This window comes from Lottia gigantea, assembly GCF_000327385.1.
Source record: "Lottia gigantea unplaced genomic scaffold LOTGIsca_63, whole genome shotgun sequence".
NCBI classification, from domain to species: domain Eukaryota; kingdom Metazoa; phylum Mollusca; class Gastropoda; family Lottiidae; genus Lottia; species Lottia gigantea.
The window spans coordinates 982859-1003296 of NW_008710145.1; the positions used below are offsets into that span (position 1 = coordinate 982859).

Genomic DNA, 20438 nt, shown 5'->3' on the forward strand with positions numbered 1-20438 from the left:
TCTANGTTTTGATTATAAGAACAATCCAAATCCATCTAGGATGGAAACCCCAACAAAACAGAAGAAACATCTAAGACTTAAAAAGATAGCTTGACAAGCAAGATAACATTCGCCCACTGGCAGCTGTCGAATTCGAACATGTCAAATTCGAACTTGATCTTCGTTTTATGAATAGGTATACACATAGCGAATTTCATTTGATTCCATCAAAAAATCTAGTTTTTAGAGCGTTACAAACAAATGTTGACGGCCGGACGGACCGACGAACCTTCGTTTCATGAATATGTATGCACATACCAATTTCATTTGATTCCTTCAAACACTCTAGTTTTAAGAAGTAAACTAAACTTTCTCAAACCTTTCGATTTAGGTCCAATAACTACTTCAATCTGTGGTAAATTTGATTGACATTGAGTCGGTTTTGATTGAAATTTGTTTGGTTTTCTGTAATTGAAATGAAATGAATGGAGTTTTACGTCCTAGGGTGCAGTGAGGAATATTTTGTCAGGACAGCGGCACTAGCCTGCTCTTTTTCGATATTTGGTTTTCTGTGCCAGATGTCTATTTTTCAATATAACCTTGAAAACTCCTCAAGTAAAGGCTATAATCAAACTAATTTCTAGAGACATGCAGGCTATCATGTACTCAAAAATGAGTTCTAACTCATGACATGGTGTTATATGATTTAAAGTGATAGTAAATTGATCAACTTGGTTGAGAATCCCACATTCTAAAAAATTATGTGCAATAAATCAGAACTATTCTGTGAGATATCATTCTCTTTTCTCAACACCTATTTTAACTGTGTCGATTTCAAATAGGTCAACAATTTCAGATGCTAAAAAAAGGCTTTTCAAGTATATGTTTTTTAATTAAAAAAAGTGATGACATGCTTTAAAATGGTCAACTTGGTCAACCTTGAACTTGGCTGAGAATTCAAATGCAATCAATCAGAACTCATTTTTATGAAAATTCATTTATCATTTATCTCAATTCAACTAAAAGCACCTATAGTGCCAATCAAATGAAAACTTTTTTTTAAACTCGATGATAAAAAAGGCTCTATTTTACATGTTTGTTTTTATATTTAATACAAAAATAACATTATAATTTCATCGTTTTCTTTGCTTTTGTCCCTTCACTGCACCTTTCTTAGCTCCTTTTACAAATCCTTTAAACTGTCCCTTTAACTTGGCTTGCTTCCTGAAAGTCAAAGAAAATCCATACATGATCAATCAAATATAAGCTACATTTTTATAAAGTAACCACCTGAATTATACTATTCAAAGTTTCTATATTAGGATAGAGAAAACACAGAAACAGCTATAGAAATGATCATGTGTCTTATTGTAGCATAATATTGATTAGCAGTATTTTCTACTATTGATTAACCAGACTGAATCACATCTGAAACTCAATAAACCAAAAATAAAATCTATAAATCTATCAAAAACTTATCACAAAAAAAATAATGATTGATTCATCCAAGGCATTGTGTTTCAGAAACAAAAATCAAAAATTACCTTTTATTTAATCTTTTGTAATCGAGTGGGACGTAAGCATAAGGATCTGGTTTGCCTTTCTTCTTGACATCACCACCTGCTTTCTATTGAATATATAAAAATACACATATTAATATTATTCATTCCTCTTTCAATATGATTCACACAAGTGTAAAGTAAGATTTTGAAATTCCAAAGTAATGAAAGTAAAAAAATAAATTCGGAAAGTCAGAATAAATAAAGTGTATTATTGGTTAGAGCTAGATGTAAACTGGAGAAAGGAATTTTATACTTGAATCACTAGTCCGTGTTTGGTAATTGATTATGAATCAAAATTAAATCCTAATTCTAAGTTAGTCAAAATGAAATTGGATGTAAAAAAAGATTATGTCATAGATTTGTTATGAGGTTAATATAGAGGGACCATACTACCATAGTACATTAGGCGTAAATACCCACATAGAGTATTCCTTAAGAGTAGTTCTAAGGTTAGTCACTATCAACTGTTAAATATATAACTAACAAAAACCCAAAACGTATAGTTAACAAACCTTTGCTTTATATTCTACACCAAATCCTGATTTATCTTTGCCAGTACTTTCTAGTGATCTATGAATACCTTTACCACCAGCTGTAATGTATAAAAATAGTATTATAGGACAGTTCGTACCCAACTGAAACAGTAATTATTCCATGCTATATTTGTAATACTAATAACAACAAAACCCCTTTAAAACTTTGATAACTAGTCAAATCATGACCCAAAATTACTTTTAATGTAATCAACATATTACTGATAAATAATTGGTGAATAAGTCTGTCGTTGGTTTAGAGAGGTTAATTAACTACATGTCAGCTTTTTGGGACCCAATTTTGATGTTAGAGAGAGTGTCAGTTTATTGAGGTTTGGTACAGGATGTTTTTAATATTATACAGGTTTAGGTTTATGTAGGATGTCAGTTTAATGAGGATGTGGTTTAAAAGGGTTTCACAACTATCACATAACAGTTGACTCTAACTTTCATTTCCCATTCTGGTCAATGTTTACATAAAATGACATGACAGAACTAAAAATAAGACTTGACGGGGTGATAATCAGAATCACTGCACTAATTACATGATACCATAATCAAATTTATTTTCTACATATTCATAGCAAAATAACTACCTTTATATTTTTTATTATCTATAACATCATCATTATCATCAGAATCATCTATATCTTCAAACGTTCTCTTACGACTTTTCTACAATGAATAAAATATAAAAACCAATCATCCACAAACTTAAAAAAATCTTAATTTATAACACTAATGATCAGACATAACCTCTTAACATTAGTTCAATTTTAAAGTTATTGTAAGCACTTGAGAAGATATTTACAGAACTTCACCTTTTTTCGTCCATCAATAGAAGCCATTAGTTCTTCTAGATCGTCTTCCATATCAGATTCTAATTTCTCTCCTAAAAAAAAAAATCAGTCAAATTTTAATAATCTGGCAACTGTTATAATATTCAAAACTGTTTATCTTTATCAACTCTTACATGTAGCCAAAATAACTTCAGATGAGTAAATAGTTACAAAAAGGATTAGAAATATATGCAACTAACTATTCAAAGAAACTGGGATCTTAATAATAAGAAACAATAGAATACCAGGTAAAATAAACTAACCTGTATCATCTTGTTCAGTCGTAATAACTAATCTTCCATCTCCACCACGTTTAAATAATTCTTCACGTTTCTTATTTCTTTCATTATCATTTCTACTGTCAGGTTTAGATGCTAAAAATAGGTTGTAATGAAATCTAATTTTTTATTATACTGTTGGTCTGACCATTCTTACTCAATATGAACACAATTCATGGTTGTAATTATTACAAGGAAAAACAAGCATGTACTTGTCAACATCTCAAACCATAAGCCAAATTTTACAACTCACCAAAATTATGAGGCAAAAAAATAAAAAGACTCCAACAATCAACCAAGATCATTCAAAAGGGTAATAAATGACAAAGCCACAACAAAAAATGCCAAGACAAGTTAAATAATGGATTGAGCCAAAAACATTTTATGAAATTTGAAAACTTACACAATATTTTTTTATTAGCAGATGGATCTAAGAAATCAACAATATCTGTTCCTTCCTCCTGAATAAATGTCTTTTTTCCTTTCTTTTTCTTACAGCTTTCTGTCTTTTTCTCATTGTCATCTTCATCTAATTCTGAATCAGTATCACGTAATAGTTCATCTATCCTGTAAGTTGAAAAGCAAAATATGTAATAGTTGAGTAATAAATGATAGATAAACATTTACAAAATTAAAACACACAAAAGGGTAACTTTTATAAAAGCAATTCATTATCTTGAAGAATATCTAACATTAAGTTGATGCTACTTTTTTCCCTGTGAATGATTTAGTTCCTATATTTACCAGATCCAAAACAATGTAACATAAAATCAAACTATTATACCATAAATAATAAATTATTTTCTCCTTTACCATCTGAGACAATACCAAAAATATTCTATTATTGTCTTTAAGCCTACAATATTCAGCTGCTTTTTCAAATTTGTCTGTATTTGATCTGTGATATGCAATTATTATTTTTGATTAGTTGTTAGCACTTATGGATCAATGACGTGCCTTTTTTTTAAACTTACGTTTCTGGTTTGTTTTTTGTGACTTCTTCATCATCAGAATCATCATCATCATCTGAATCAGCAATTTGATTTCGTTTTTCTCGCTCCAATCTTTTCCGTATATTAGCTAAAACCTTATGAACATCATCTGGTGTCAATTTAAAGATTACTTCATATCTGTAAAAGATTTGAAAGTTTCAATGGGACTTAACAATGAAAAAACAAATTGTTAGCCAAAAGAAATATTTATATTTCATGCATTAATTTTTGACCATATTTAAAGTCAATTTTCTGTTTTCAATGACGTAATCACATGTAAGTATGATGTAAGTGAATTTATCAATGTTTATGATGTTCGCTTTTTCAACACAACAGTTTTGCATGACATTACATTATTATTATCTTAAAAGTAAGCTTAACAAGTGACAGAATACTAGGTAATGTAGTCTGTGAGTATCTTTATAACCAGTTCAAGGTTGTCCTAAAGAAAAGTTCTTCTTCCCTTGTCCTTATTATTAACTCACCCAAATCTCTTGATTAATTTGGTATAAATTTGTTTATTCTTCAAATGAAAATGATGTTTACAATCTTCTTTCATTGAGACAAGACCATTCACCTAAAATACAATTGTATACTTCAATACTTGATATCATTTTGATGAAAGGCAATCATGAGCTGGACATTGAAACTATGTTATTAGTTGGTACTTAATAATAAAAAGGACAGAAAAAATTTCCTTCAAAGTTAAAGAACAAAACTTAGTGCACAGTAAACAGCACTGGCACAAATTCAAATACAAATCAATCCTTCAGTGGAATATTTATTTTCATGACACTATGCCATGCTCATGGATCAATAATGAAAACAAATTGACAATGATTGTATCTCTAGCTTCAAACTTTTCTTTTTGTAAATAATATTTTACTCATTTGAAAATGAAAAGAATAAAGGAACAGACTTTTACAATTGCATTCTGTTTCTTACTTTTAATATTTAAGTAGTTTAGGCTTTGTATAAATTTCAATACGCAAACTTACCAACGTTTTTAACTGGCCAGCTAATGTGGTATCTTTGTATGCTGATAACATCACTTTAATAAAAGCTAATGAAGACTGGACGATCTCTCTTGATTTAGATGTCATTAATAAACACACATTTTCTACTAGGTCATCCAGACACTCAGATCCAACTTTATCTGAAACACAAAATATCCAAAACATAAATAGTCTTACTAACCAGATCTATTTCATCCCTTCTCCAAAATCTAATAACCTAGTAATAGTTCCTTAAAGCATTCTTTCTATGCTTTCTGAGTCATCATCATTAAAATGAATTGTATTTAGACTTACCTTTATATTGATAAAAGATTCTGGTTAAAGCAAACAATGAACCACTGACCATTTCAGGTGTACCAGCCAGACCAGCTAATATCAACTTTATATATTCATATATTACTTCTGAAAAAAACACATTTTTCAACATAAATATATAGGATCAGATAAATAAAATATTTCAAAGGGACAGATGCACCTTTTTTTTGATAAAACATACTTTAGTCTCAAAAACGGGATTTGTTTAGCTAAGCTAATCAGTAATAGTGTTCACAGCTCATCGTCGAAATTTGAGACTTCAAATCCATGTGTGTTCACAATAATCTCAGTCATCACTTTTTGAGAACTATAGAAATGGGAAAATAATTGCCTAGATTGAGATATTTTTGAAGGAATAGTGCAATTTTCGTACATTTCTAGTACTTCTGAAGACTATTTAGATATATTCAAGAATCAAATTAAACCCCCTGAAATGGCGCATTTGTCCCTTAAATATAAATTCAGCAAATAATCCTTACTCTTAAATTAAATTTGCTCAAGACAACTTGATTATTTTTCGAATATTTACTTGTAAAAATATTTTGTAAATAACTATATTTCAATCCAACATCACAGTCATCTTATTAAGGATTGACATCAAATTCAATTAATCCATTTACCTGATTCTGTTTTTTCCTTTCTCCATCTGATCATGGCATTACCTATTGATATTAATAATGTGTAGGCTGCTGTTCTAGCACGCCCCCCTATTTCTTTAGTACATAATATAGCCTACAATAAACAGATGAATTTCAACACTAGCCATTTTTGTAAGCCACATATTGTAGTTTATAGTTAGGATTGAAACCCAAAAAATGAAAATCCACAAAAACAGTTTAATTTTTAATGCGATTAAGAAATTATGTATATCCCATAGATCAAAATAGGTTTATATGTTTCAGATATATACAAACAGGCAATTACAGTCAAATAAACAACCCTGATTTCCATAATGTATAAATTGACAAATGGCTACTCGCAAAGACAATTGAATCTATAAAATTTTGATCAAAAGATTTCAACATAATCGAAACAATTAAAGGGATGTTAAAGAGGTTTTCTAAATTATTTATGCATATCAGGGACACTGATAGCATCAATTTGCACCATTCCTATTTTTCATCAGACGTCTGTGATTCCTGCAATTCCACTACAACTAAGTAATTATGACGTCACCCCATGAAATTTGCTTGTATCACATAAGACTTTTGCGGAGGTGAAGACATAAAAAACTGAGTTGTAGTAGAATTTCTAGAATCACAGATGTCTATAATACCTTTAAATTAATCTAAAAAGAAAGGTGAGCTATACCTCTGGTAACAGTGTCATGATAAAATTCATCTGTTTTTTCTCCAAATTCTGTACAATATGTGTTAAACATCTTAATCTTGGCTGAAAGATACACAATTATTATGAAAATAACTTCCCTCTGTAAACAAACATAAAACAGTAACTATAAATGTTGAAATAATGAGTTTTATCAAGAATCAATCCAAGGTAATATTAACAGACACACATCAGTTACTTACAGTTTTAGATGAAGGACTAGATTTGGATAAAGCTCCAGTTAATATTTTCTGTATTTTACTCAAGTTTTCTTGTACAAATATTTTACTTGTATCTGATTTCATTGAACAAATTTCTTCTAGGATTCTGTAAGATTTCTTCTGTAACTGATGATCGGTTGACTGAAATTTATTTTTAGATTCTAATCAGTTAATCATGATGAAATACATTTATTGTATGATAATTCACATGGATAGGATATATCAGAAATATCTTAGAAATCTGCATTAAAATAGACACATAAATAATCAATTTGCGTAAGAGATAAATGATATGGCACATGGTATCAACATTAATTTTTTAATTCATATATAGGCATACAGTCAATTGTAAAAGTTTGCTTTAACAATTACTTTAACCAACCAATAAATCAAAACCAACACCACCATCTCAAATAAAACTTACCAGTCTACATCTATATATGTAAATTTAAAAAACATGTACAGGATCTCTCAAAAAATCAAATACCAACTTTACCTTTAAATTAGGTTTAGCCATATCAAAAATCAACTGTAACCTATCTTGTTGAACATAGGGTAATATGGCTGCCACTAAATCAGTCAGGGCCAATCTAAAACATAATATATACTATTGTAAATTGTCTTTTTTAAGCAGGCTATTTTTCTTTTTTCTGCAGCTTTTATATGGATTTCCAGAGAAAAAATACTTTTGTATTTGACTGGGATCATAAAATATGTCTTTAAAAATTACAAATTACAAAAACATATCGGTTCAAAAAAGTAAAACTTACTTTCTACTTTGTGTAATGTCTTCATCATTTATTTTACTCATACATGTATCAAAGAATGACTCTGCTAACTAAAACAGATAACAGAGTTCCAACAATATTGTTAATTTATTACTAAAAGGTTGCTCCTTGTGATCATTGTTTTATTCTGGCTTTCATAATTCTTAACAGAATATACTTTGATATCATCCTTTTCTCAGGGAAACCGATTTCTGTAGATTCTAAAAATATTAAATTAACAGTTAAATGAATATGCTACAACTATGAAAATAGAATAGTAGAGAACAAAAGTTATAAATGCCAACCTTTTCATCAGTTATTTGTAAATAACATTTGATAGTAGCTAGAGCTGATAGTCTACAACTCTCTTTCTCTTTCTTAGGATCCGATGTGAATAAATTAAACAATATCGGTAGGAAATTCTTAGCAAACTTGGCTAACTCTGCTTTATTTGTTTCTAAAATGAAAAACAAAACAAGTCATAAATGACCAGATAACAAAAAAACCCAGTTTATAGCGCAAAATGATGTAAATCTCTATTCTTCTGTAATTGAAGATGATTTAATTGTATATAAATCCACAACAATCTATCTATGATAATTTTATTCAAAATACATCCTTAACAAATAATTTGGATCTACCATAGAACTATTGACTTCAACATGAAATCCTCTTCTTTCAGGTATATAAGTTGATATTGAATAACATCGAACAACAAAAAGTAAATATTGCTAACTTACCATTTTCTAGATTTATGTTGATTAATTTTCTTAAAGCTCCCATTACTTCTATTTTTAGATCATCTCGTTCTGATATTGCTGTACCTAATATCTTGGCTACTGATTTAAATGCCTACAATAATTAATTACATTATAATTTACAGATTGTCAGATTGCTATAATTGATGTATCTTACTATGTTCAAAACAAAGGATGGCAAAGTATTTTAGGTTAGGTATGTCGCAGAAGTTTGCAAATAAGTTCTATGGGCCATTGTTTTTATTCACAGGAAATAATAATTATTGGAGTTTAACAGTGTTCACCTTATTTGAATTAAAGAAGATAACAGTAAAAGTGTACAAAAGCTGACTTACTGTGGGTAAATCTGTAGGGTTTTTACAGAAACCTTGTAATAAAGACCAGAATTGTTTCTGTAAGGCATCATAAGCTGTTGCCAGAGCAAAACTCTTCTCTGATCGCAACCGTAAGCCTATAACAGATGAAATAATATTGTAAGTTTAATCCAAATTTTTCTACAAATATCTAGTAGGAAAAGAAAATTTCCCAAAGTAAATGAAGTACAATAGATCAATCCTGATGTTAGAATGCAACTGGGTTATTAATTCAACAGGTGTGAAAAATATCATGAAGGCTTGATGAAATGGTAATAAGTCAAAAAAGAAAGAATAACATATATTTACAGTTTTGTCGACATTTTGCTGCTAATGGTAAGAAATATGATGAGAAGAAAGATAACTCTGTATTCTGTATGTTGTTATTTAAAATAGGTAACATCCAACTTCGTGGAAAGTGGTGATCATCTCTAAAAAAAGACATCATATAATGAGATTAAACTGATAAAGAGACTAATGCATATAAATTTTTCCTGGTGATGAAAGTACAAATCTCCAAAAAAAATTCTAATGTGTATCTAATACAGATTGTAGATTGGGCTCTTATCAAACTTAGGATTATCATTATTGAAAAAAAAATGGCAGCTTATGGAGCTCTATGCCATAAAAACAAAATCCATTTAATATACTAGTTATCACTTCACTGCTCATAGAATGAGAATGACCACTTAATTAAGCAGCAAACTTCAGTATGCCACCACATTACTGTTCCCCCTATGAATTTTAACCATAATTATAACTGATAAAAGATGTATCTATGAAGACAAAATGACTTGTTTAATATGGTTAAATGACAAAGAAGTACTAGTACATATCAATACTTACTCTTCTCCAGTAATATTCAGAGGTACGTTATCCAGTACAATTCTAGGCCCCATACCTCTTATAGCACAGCCTAAAACTTGGTCTATTTCACCTTTATATGAACAGTTGGGTGTTTCTCTCAATTCTATTAGTGTAATTAACATCTGAAATTATATATCTTCATATAAATACAATGTCAACTTTTTACTCCATGATAGCTTGAAGGTTATTGTGAAAATATAATTTGGAGTAGTTGATGTCTCAAGATCATGAAATTTATAGGTATACAACAACAATACATTAAATAATCGTAAAAAATGCCTATAATAAATAAATTAGTATCTATTGAAAAAAAGGGTAAATTTAGTTTAACTGACCTTTTCAAGTAAACTGGGTAATTTTTTACCAACAACCTAAAATTATCAAATTGGTCAATAGATAACATATTACCTTCTAATTCAACCATATCCAATGTTAAAGTGAATATTTCAGATTGAAACATCTCAATCAAATGAAAGAAAATTTTTAAGCAGATATAAAAACCAGTGCAAAGAAATCAAGAAAAGATTTACCATAACTTACCTCATATAAAACACCTAACAGATGAAAGACATTCTTCCAGGCTGATAAAAACTGGTAACTTAGCCCACTTTGACAAACTGTAACTATTTTATGTATTGGTGTAGTGGAACCTTTTGGAGCAGATTCTACTAAAACTTGTTGGTAATCAAGAGTAGGTGCAACACAATCTAACAGTAGTATCTATAATCATAAAATCAAATGAGTTGGCTTTTAGACTTTTTTTTACTCATTTTGAGAATTAAGAAGATATTTTGAGCACAGAGACCGGGATCTAGTTAATTCTCCTATAGCATCAAGTACACTTTAACATGCAGAACATGTAGCACACACTGCTTAGTTTTTTTTTCAGTCCAAACAACTAGAACCTTTTTCCATGTAAGCAACTCAAAACTGCATCATGAATCTGCTTGAAAGAATAAGAACGTTCTCTCAACTTTAGGTTAGAATGCAAACATCCAACATGCTGAACCAATGTGACTTAACATCTTTATTCAGAAATACACGGATATCTAATTTGAGCAATTGAACTTGAATGTATAATAAAACTGACATTTTATAAGTTAAGGCTTATCAAAATTAATTTCTTGAGATAAAATGCTGTTTACCTTTAATGTATTAGCTGCTGAACTGACAACTTCTGGTTTATTTGATAATAAACAAGTCATGCTAATAGAAAATAACTTTGGTAGGTGACTGACTCCTAATTTCTCATCATTTCTGAAAAATTTACACATGGATTAATTCAACATAATATAGCAATTATATTTAATATCAGCAATATTTCTAAATGTTGAAATGTTCACCCTTTCACAGCTCACACAAACATGTTATTTGAAATATATCATAATTATGTCAAGTATCACTAAACCTATAATTGCCATTATTCTGTGCAAGTTCTTAAATGATATATATTTTGTATTTATATGACAATATCATCAACTGGTATCTAGGATTACAACAGCATATCGTTTCTTGTCAAACCAAGTTTAACATTAAAACCAGTATCAAACCAATTACTAATTTTCTTTGCCCAGCCCTATCTTATAACATACAAATTCCTATTAACTTTAGAGAAATATTACTGTCTACATTGTTTACCTTACTAAATTAACATGAGCTTTCTCCATAACAGCTAACCAAGCTCTCATAGGTTGACTATCATGTTCTGATGGCTGATAATCATATAACGCCTACAAATCAATAATAACATTCTATAGTTTGTTCATTTCCATTGTCTCTTGCTACAAGAAAACTAAAACTCAAGTTCTCTACCAAAGCGATATGTAAACAAAATGAAATAAAGCAGGACCTGAAGCCTCTTAGCAATTGAGCTTTCAACATGTCATCAATATTGGAGGATACATGTTGCTCATATTTTCATGTATATTTCTTTATTTTCACACAGAATTCCAGTACTAAGGCTAGTACCTACATTTGCTCACACCAATCACTTTATTAAGTCATACCCATTGATTTGAGATATAAGCTAACAATGTAATACATGATATAATAACAATAACGAAAAATTATCACTTTTAAAATAGTGTTCAATACATCAATTGTAGAGCGATATAGAAATAGAAAATACATTAGATAATTTTAATACTTTAATGAAACTGATCAATAAAACTTACAGTGATGATCTGAGCGTTTAATTCACCAGGTAAATTTGTAGATTTAGGAAAAGATGAAAACATACCATGTAATGCTTGCATACCTCCAGCCTTTACTAGCTAGAAATAAGAATTTGACAGTAGTATTTAGCTACGGAGGCGCAATTTTCCGTACTTTTATAAAATATTTCGTTTAAACGAATTAATTATTTCGTTTAAATAACATTTTTTAGTACCTATTTTAGTACACAACATAAAAAATAATTTATCTACATGTTCAACTAAATTGATTGATCAACAAGTCTCTGCTATAACATTAACCAATCATTGTTCTCAATAAAAGCCACTGTTCAGTAGAAATATTTTATATTTCTTACCTGATTATTTATAGTCATGACTCTCAGTATATTTTCACATGTGGACTTTAAACTATTATGAGAGAATGTACCCATTATTTCTTTTAATAAACCAAGTGTATAGAGAGTATTAACAACATCACTTGAACCTATAGATATATATATAGTATTTTAACATGTTAATTTAATACCACAAGAAATAGCTTTGTATATGTATTGGGGACAGCTCAAACTTCTACATTATTATGATCAAATATCTGACTGGTTCCTTTCATCATTTCATCATACAACTAAAGAGAGATTTTTATCACACTGACAGAGAATTGCATACCATATTTACAATGAGATAATGATGGTTGTGTGTTATTAAGTATAAAAAATAAATTATGATTCTACCTGCACATTGTTCTATTTCTGTATTACAATATTTAGCTGTTAATGATGAAGCTGGGTGGTAGGGTGGATTGTCATCATTTAACATAAATAAACTTCCTTTTAATATTATCTTTACAGCTTGATGGCATGTCTTTCTTATCTATAATAAATACATTGATCTACTTCATATACCAAGATATTTTATACATATTCAGAATTCAAATCTGCATGACAGCAGAAGTGCTTTACATCCAACCAATTGTTACAAATTGAGCCAAGTAGATGAGACAGCATGGGAAAAAACATGTATAATATAATCAAATTTAACTTTTAAATCAATCAGCCATACCACTAATCAATCCCAGCTAATACAACACCTACCCTAGGTTTTTTATGGGTTATGAATGTCAAGATACTGTTGTATATTTGATGTGTTGAACCATAATTCCATACACCTTGATCTTGTACTCTTAACACAGCAGCCAGACATAACAACAACTGTAACACATCATATATTATGTATATACAATTTTTCAAATATATAACAAAAAGCAACTAGTGTTGGCACCATATGTTGATGAATCAATGTTTCAATAGGTTGTGTATGTATACTTGAAGATATCTCTCAATCCATTTTATCCCATTACCCCACGATACGTATCGTATTGTGACCCTTGAATTGCTTTAATATCGTATTGTGGCATGATTGGAGTTAACCGATTTCGGGTAGTATTTCACAGGTAATCGGGTCCGATTTGAGATAACGGTTAACTGTCAATTTTACTAGGAATACCCTAACATCTATACTAAACGTTTGGTGACTGCTTACAAAAGGAATAAAAATCTTAGTAATGTTCTTGTCCATGATAGATTAGATCCCCTTTCATTAACTCCCTGAAACAATTGCTTTGCATTTCTGAATTATTTGTTTATCTTGTAAAAAATCTCTCCAGAAGTAGGTAATTTTCTATCAAATTGATGTATTCCAATGCTGAAATCCACAAAAACTGGGAGGACCATATTTCCCTTATATATGGGGTAATGAATGTTACCGAGTAACCAAAGCCCTTTCATCTAAAAGCAATGACCTTGATCTTGAAGCGCGGTCATTGGCGGTGATTAACCAACAGAATTGAGAGCAGCGATCTTTTGTTTTTATGTTGGATTATCAATAATACAAGCGATAAATTTATGGACGTTTTAGATTTAGATGAATAGATGTCTGATAGTAGAGACTTTTCTGAATGTCTGGACCAATGATTAGTGTTGTAATTTGTAAACACTGAATGTCTTGAAGATTAGCCGGGTAAGAAAAGGCTAATGCTGAAAATTACCCGGTTCATCAAAATCACTAACCGTTTCAACACTAATGGGCGTTACCCAGCACTAAAAGCAACACAAAATTTCTCAAATATATCAACCAATACTATTATTACGAGTGGTGAACAATGTAAAAAAACAGCTGAGAAACGTCTAATTTAGCTATGTTGAATATAGTTATCGGTTATAGGTATAAACTTACAGATTTTGTTAGAGATGTAGAGGCTCCATCAGAATATTTGGCTAAATAATCTAGTAATTGTTTTGATACTTGAGAAAAACGACTCTTTAAAACAGCTGCAGGAACTCTGAAAGGAAATAAACACAAGTACACATTATTTAAAGTTTCAAATTTCAAATACAAACTGATGTCTGAACTATTTCATTTCAAAGAGAGATCCAGAAATCAATTGGCCTGCTTATCTAATTCTAATCACAATATAAAACTTGTAAAACTAGTAAATACTAAAATAAATTGAATACACTTACTTCTTAATAGCTAAATTTAATAAATAAGCAATGGCAGCTAAGGATTCTCTTGATTCAGCACTTTCTAAAGCTGTCATCTAAAGATAAGACATGCAAATGATAGAAAGGTTTAAGCAACTCAACCCTGATAAATTTTTATTGCAATTAGCAAGACATATTACTTCTAAACAAAACTTCAGATTCCCAAACGATTAGGGAAAATCATACGACAGGTTAAATTATACACAAAACAGATAGCAAATTTGCATTCTAAACTTATCAAGTTGTCATTACTCCAAATATCATCAATTATACCCAAAAGTCACTGGATAAATTTGACATTGATAAATCTTACCAAAGCAGCAAAATATTCTGTTTCTGATTCTGTACCACCTTGTTGTTTGATGACTTCTGTAACAGCTGCTAATACTGCTAATATCTACATAAATAAAAATATAATGTTCAAATAAAATCAAAAATGTTTTCTTCTTGTACATGTTTATATATTTCAAGAACTTCCTCAAAATGGTTTTAAGGAATTAAAAGGTTTAACTTGAGAAACAATATTTAGAAAAATTTGAGTAAAAGATTTGGTAAAATGTAACCTACTTCTTTATGCATTGCCGAGTTAGATGACCAATACCTATGAACTCTACTAAAAGTTGCATTTGTACAATCTGTCCAATTGGTGGCCCATGTACTAAATGTTTTAGCTGTAACACTCCTGGCATCTTCAGTAGAAACAATAGACTGCGTTTCTGGATCACCATCATCAGCATTGTGTTTCGCTAGAGCTGCAACAGTCAAACTGCTTGGACCTGAAATATTGGAGATTTCAAGTTTCAGTTTAATCTTTTCATCAGATTGTAGCTTTACTGTATAAACAAAGTGAGATATTTTAAAATTCTTCAATTAAATGCTCCACAGATGAAAAATCAATGATGTAAGCTACCGATGCTACAGGAATACCATCGTGCTGCTAAAAATAAACACACATCCACATTTCAATAATTCTAGTTTCACTTTTGGAGACTCACTATTGAACATGAAAACCAAGAAAAAAAATGGCAGTCAAGAAGCTAAAAAGCTTATTAATAGACCGATATTCATTACGAAATACTAGTCAACTTGTCGACAAAATTTTATCAGAGAACCCGTTGACAGATTTCAACTCCTCAACACAATTTTCTAAGAGAACTCATCGACACAATTTATTAAAATGAATGCATTATCTTGGAGAGTCCCTATAAAATGGAGACAATGTTGATGATGTTTTGAATATTTTATCTATAACAACATTATTAACAATCAATTTACAATGACATCAACATGATAATGCCTCTTGATTAGTGCAGACTTCCTTCTCACTTTTTAGAGTTGGACATTTTCAGACATAAATGAATGAATGTCGAACAACCCTTGTAAGCCTTTTAACAATATGCGCTTTCGGAAGACATAACACATTTTATTAATCGATTGCATCTGATCTCTCCGTTAATTGAATGATCATTGTTAATTTCTTGAATGTTTGTTGTTCATCGTTAATTAATTGATTGGTTTTCACCACTTTTATATTTACCACCAATCTCAATTAAGAATACCGCTTGTCTCAATTAAAACTAATCTTGTCATCAATTGGATGACCACTTACTTTTGAAAACATGTATTGTGATAGGACTCGTATTTGTCGTATGGTCTGTATTTATTGAGGCCATAGAAAATAAAAACAAAACTGAATAAATATAAGATTTTTATTTTAATAAATTGTGTCAACGAGTCATCTTGTGATTTGTGCACGAGTTGACTGAAAGCTGTTGACGAGTTGACTACACCCTACCAAATTGTATTGATGTGGCGAATATCCACTCCTCACCTACAATACAATACAGTGGTGTAACCTATTTTCGTGGATATAAGGATTCAACAACGAATTTCGTCAAAGTTAAAAAAACGAAAAAAAATTTGTATGTCCTAGATGTTTCCTCAGATATTCTAAAAAATAATTAAAATTGGTTTATTTCGATTTTCTTTATGAATCCTTCACTTTGACCCATATTTCATGAGCAACCAACTCGGCAATGGCGGCAGAATGCGTCACCTATTTTCGTGTACAATGTTTGATCTATAAATAAGTTTAGAAAAACACGTTGTATGGATACCGGGTGGTATAATTAACTTCTCTTAGTATTTATCTTTAATATCAATTCATTATAACTAGTTACAATTCCTTCAAAGAACCACAATTTAAAAAAAAAAAAGTGACTGACAAAATATGATACGTAGCGTGATTTATTGCTAAAAGTCACTGAAACAACATAAGAATATGGTCCACTTTGTGTTCCATAGAAATTTTCTGCTGACACGGAATCCGCTAGTTGATCACTTCATTCGTTGAAATATATTCTAGCAGACGACACTTGGAGTTCAGATTACCGTTTGGGATTATAAGGAAATTTGGCTGATAAAAAATGGTGACGTTTGGTAATAACTGAAATCCGCCATTTTGTATTTGTCAAAGTATACATTAATACATTTTACCTTGCTTGAAACTACTGGATTCATTCTACTAGCTGATATTGTAGAGAAAACCCATGTTTATTAAAACAAACTAATGCGGAGGTCGCGCAAGGTCGCTCATGTAAATTATTAATCCTTTCAGGAAATCCACGAATAATAGGTTTCCACGAAATTAGGTTACTTGACTGTACTAATTTTGACTGATTTCAGTGCTTAAGTTTTGCACATTTTGACCATGGCATAAATCTTGTCTCCTAGTTTGCACATTGTTCCTCCTAGCCTAGATGAAATATCGATTCAAATTAAACTACTATTCAGTGGTATGAATCAGAAGTATATACAAATGAACTATTTTGCATTATTTACATACCTGTATTTTTATGAAATATTCTATTTTTAGCCGCCTCTCTAAACTTTTTCGTTACAGGATTACTGCTCGAGCTCTGACCTTTCCTCCATTTCCCACTTTTATTGGGTTTATCTTTGTTATTAAATCTCCTACCCCTCATTGAATTTTGTCTCATTATCGGTGTTAATTAATCAATCGAAATATTGTCAACAAACGCACATGTTTTTGTAAGCCATTTTGAATCATGAATTATCTCCCTTTCCGAAATTCGTACCCAATAATTACCACAACCGTACCCAATAATCCGAAAAAATTGTCCTACACGAAAGATATTAAAAACATAATAATTTGTTTGATTTAATTGATTAGGACTTTCATGGGAGGTTTTCTTACCTGATATCTATTTAAGGAATGAATGTGGATCTTGTTATCGTTATGGGGAAATAAACGCTGGTTTATCATGTGACAAGACAAATGACATAGAAGGTTTTCTTATCTGATATCTATAGGCCTATAACGTACCCTGTACATGTTAATGTGAATAGCAGCTTGTAGCACTTGGGATCTTGGCTTGCTCTGGTGCGTAACTGCACAGTGACAAAAAATTATGAATTTTTCCCCCAAAGATTTTTCCAGTCAATGACAATATTGACATCTGCCTTTTTGTTATTGATAGCTAAGGTGCTATAAATAAAGGCCCCCATACACCATCAATTTGTTGTCAATTAATTGATTTCGATTACCAAAGTTTATAAGTAGGCCTGAATAAGTGAAAGCCATGGAATACAAAATATTTCCACTCATCATTGTGGTGTCTGTGTTATGCCAACTTGTTGATTTTTAGTCAGGACAAGGTCATGCACATTATTTAAGGTGACCAAGATTTTCTCAGATACACTGGAGGGTAAATAGGGGTGCGCACTGTACAATCTTGTGCAAAATATTTGCAAATATACAGTACATATATTCTGATTCTGATTACAAAGAAGGTATATAATAAGATAAATGCATCATAAATATTTTTTTATTCACATGAACAGCACAAACTAGGGTAAAAATGGTGGTCTTTCCTTATAAGAAGTATTTAAATTGGTCCGTTTGTGATACGGTCGATAAGGATCATCAACATAATATCTGGGTTTTGTCCAAAATTTAGTCACCATATGACTTAACTTTTTACTTTGATTTTTCGTACAAAACACATGTTGTTTCATTCGATGAAGTTTTCCTTGTTTTTGTTTCCACAACTTATGTCTTCCAGATCTTGTTCGAATCCAGTCTCCCCAGTCCAAGTGCATAAACCTTTTAACAACTGATTTAACTGTTTTAGGTTTTCCCTTTCGCTTGCTGAACCTTACTTTAGTTCGTTTAGTTACAACATCTACTGTTCCAATATTTCTGCAATGAATATTATAAATGATAAATATATTTTGAACTACATGTATTTATCAAGACCATTATTAGATATCTGAAAAGAATATTCTTTGGAAACCTTGATGAAATGGGTGGGATGTACTACATTAGAAATCAATGGTAGTACAGTGAAAGTGTCTTTCCATCATATAAAAAGTTCCATGATTACCTTAAAAGTGTTTTTTCTGAATGATCATTAAACCGTGTGTTAAATGTGGAAGTATATAAAGATCTAGTAATTAATGAATTAATTGTCGAGTGTTGCAGTAAAGCAGGTCGATTATAAGGTGATTCACAAGACTTGCTGATATTCAAGCTGTTTAATCTTTTTTCTAATTCATTAATAGGCTTTGAGTGAATTTGTCTTGAAAGTAGGAGCTGCTTTTGTATAAACTGTCTTCCACCTAAAATCAAATAACATAAAATATACAATATCATTGAAAATACAGATATAGATTTACCAAGAGAATAAAATTTTGATATTGGTCTCTATTTCTATTTCTATCTCACCTGCATGCACAGGCACAAACCTCTGTACTTAAAGGGACAATTGAGGCATTTTATTTGACCAATTTTAGCCGGCAGGGATTTTCTTGCTAAGCCCATCAATAATAGTGTTCACAGCTCATCGTCCAGAATAAGTCGTGTCTGATTTGACAACTCGTCATTTTAAAGTACTCAATGATATATAGAAAAGACATATTATATGGAAATAGAGAGTAAAATTTTTAAGGAATTATGCGATTTTCTAACATTTCTGGTACTTTTGAAGATCATATACATATATTCAAGACTAAAATCAACCCCAACAAAATGCTGCACCCGTCCCTTTCATAACCGTATGAATTAGAATACAATAATCTACTGTCTTCACAAATTTGATGGATTATATTCATAAGAATTGAACTATCAGCTTCAAAATTTGAGTTGATAATATTAACACATGCACACAGTCGCACACGTTATCATTTTGATATTTTATTTACAGAGGACTCTTTCCAGTCAAAATTTGCTTTTAACCAATAATGTAAACTTACAAATATATAAATTTATCAAAGCAAAGTATTTCTAAGAATATCAGTATAGGCCTGCTGTTAAGAAGCTTATTGTTCAAATTTACTTTAATGAAATGGACATGCATGTAGGCGAAGACAATAGTGTTGGGTATCGTCAAACATGTCACAATGTGATACTTATCCCAATACAAGACTCACGATACCATACATAACGCGATATGGGGTAATGGGATAAAAATTAACATTTTATCTTCAATATCTCTATATCTATTAATTCATAACATTATAACTGTGATATTTGGTAATACAGTTGATAGAAGTGGTTAGCATCCACTGTCTTAAAAAAAGTTTCTAACAATTTCAGTGAAAAAAAATGGTGGTGTAACCTATTTTCGTGCATATAAGAATTCAACACCGAATTACGTCAAAGTTAAAAGAACAGAATTTTTTTTTATGTCTTAGATGTTTCTTCAGATATGCTACAAAAGAATTAAAATTGGTTTGTTTTGATTTTCTTTATGACTCCCTCACTTTGGCCCATATTTCATGAGTAACCAATTAGACAACAGCAGCAAAATGTGTCACCTATTTACGTGTTTGATCTATAAATAAGTCGAGAAAAACATGTTGTATGGATACCCAGTGGTATAATTAACTTCTCTTAT

General features: G+C 30.4%; 2 protein-coding genes across 2 annotated transcripts; both read right to left on the reverse strand.

Moving 5' to 3' along the window:
• Positions 1-1112: 1112 nt before the first annotated feature.
• Positions 1113-17504, reverse strand: LOTGIDRAFT_128850 (hypothetical protein; the record flags this gene model as incomplete). The annotated part of the gene is made up of 33 exons (XM_009064530.1): positions 1113-1203; positions 1524-1606; positions 2054-2133; positions 2671-2749; positions 2896-2966; positions 3177-3271; positions 3591-3758; positions 4166-4321; positions 4669-4760; positions 5182-5339; positions 5494-5598; positions 6135-6246; positions 6826-6906; positions 7044-7202; positions 7558-7651; positions 7832-7899; positions 8134-8285; positions 8569-8680; positions 8922-9037; positions 9249-9370; positions 9786-9928; positions 10308-10526; positions 10952-11063; positions 11445-11536; positions 11981-12079; positions 12337-12464; positions 12712-12850; positions 13072-13188; positions 14213-14318; positions 14500-14576; positions 14834-14917; positions 15088-15296; positions 17366-17504. 33 exons carry the CDS (start codon positions 17502-17504, stop codon positions 1113-1115), a joined length of 3858 nt encoding a protein of 1285 aa, XP_009062778.1.
• Positions 17505-18390: 886 nt separating this feature from the next.
• Positions 18391-18696, reverse strand: LOTGIDRAFT_129006 (hypothetical protein; the record flags this gene model as incomplete). The annotated part of the gene is made up of 1 exon (XM_009064531.1): positions 18391-18696. A coding segment is annotated over one exon (306 nt), but the record flags the coding sequence as incomplete, so codon positions are not given.
• Between the last annotated feature and the right edge of the window lie 1742 nt (positions 18697-20438).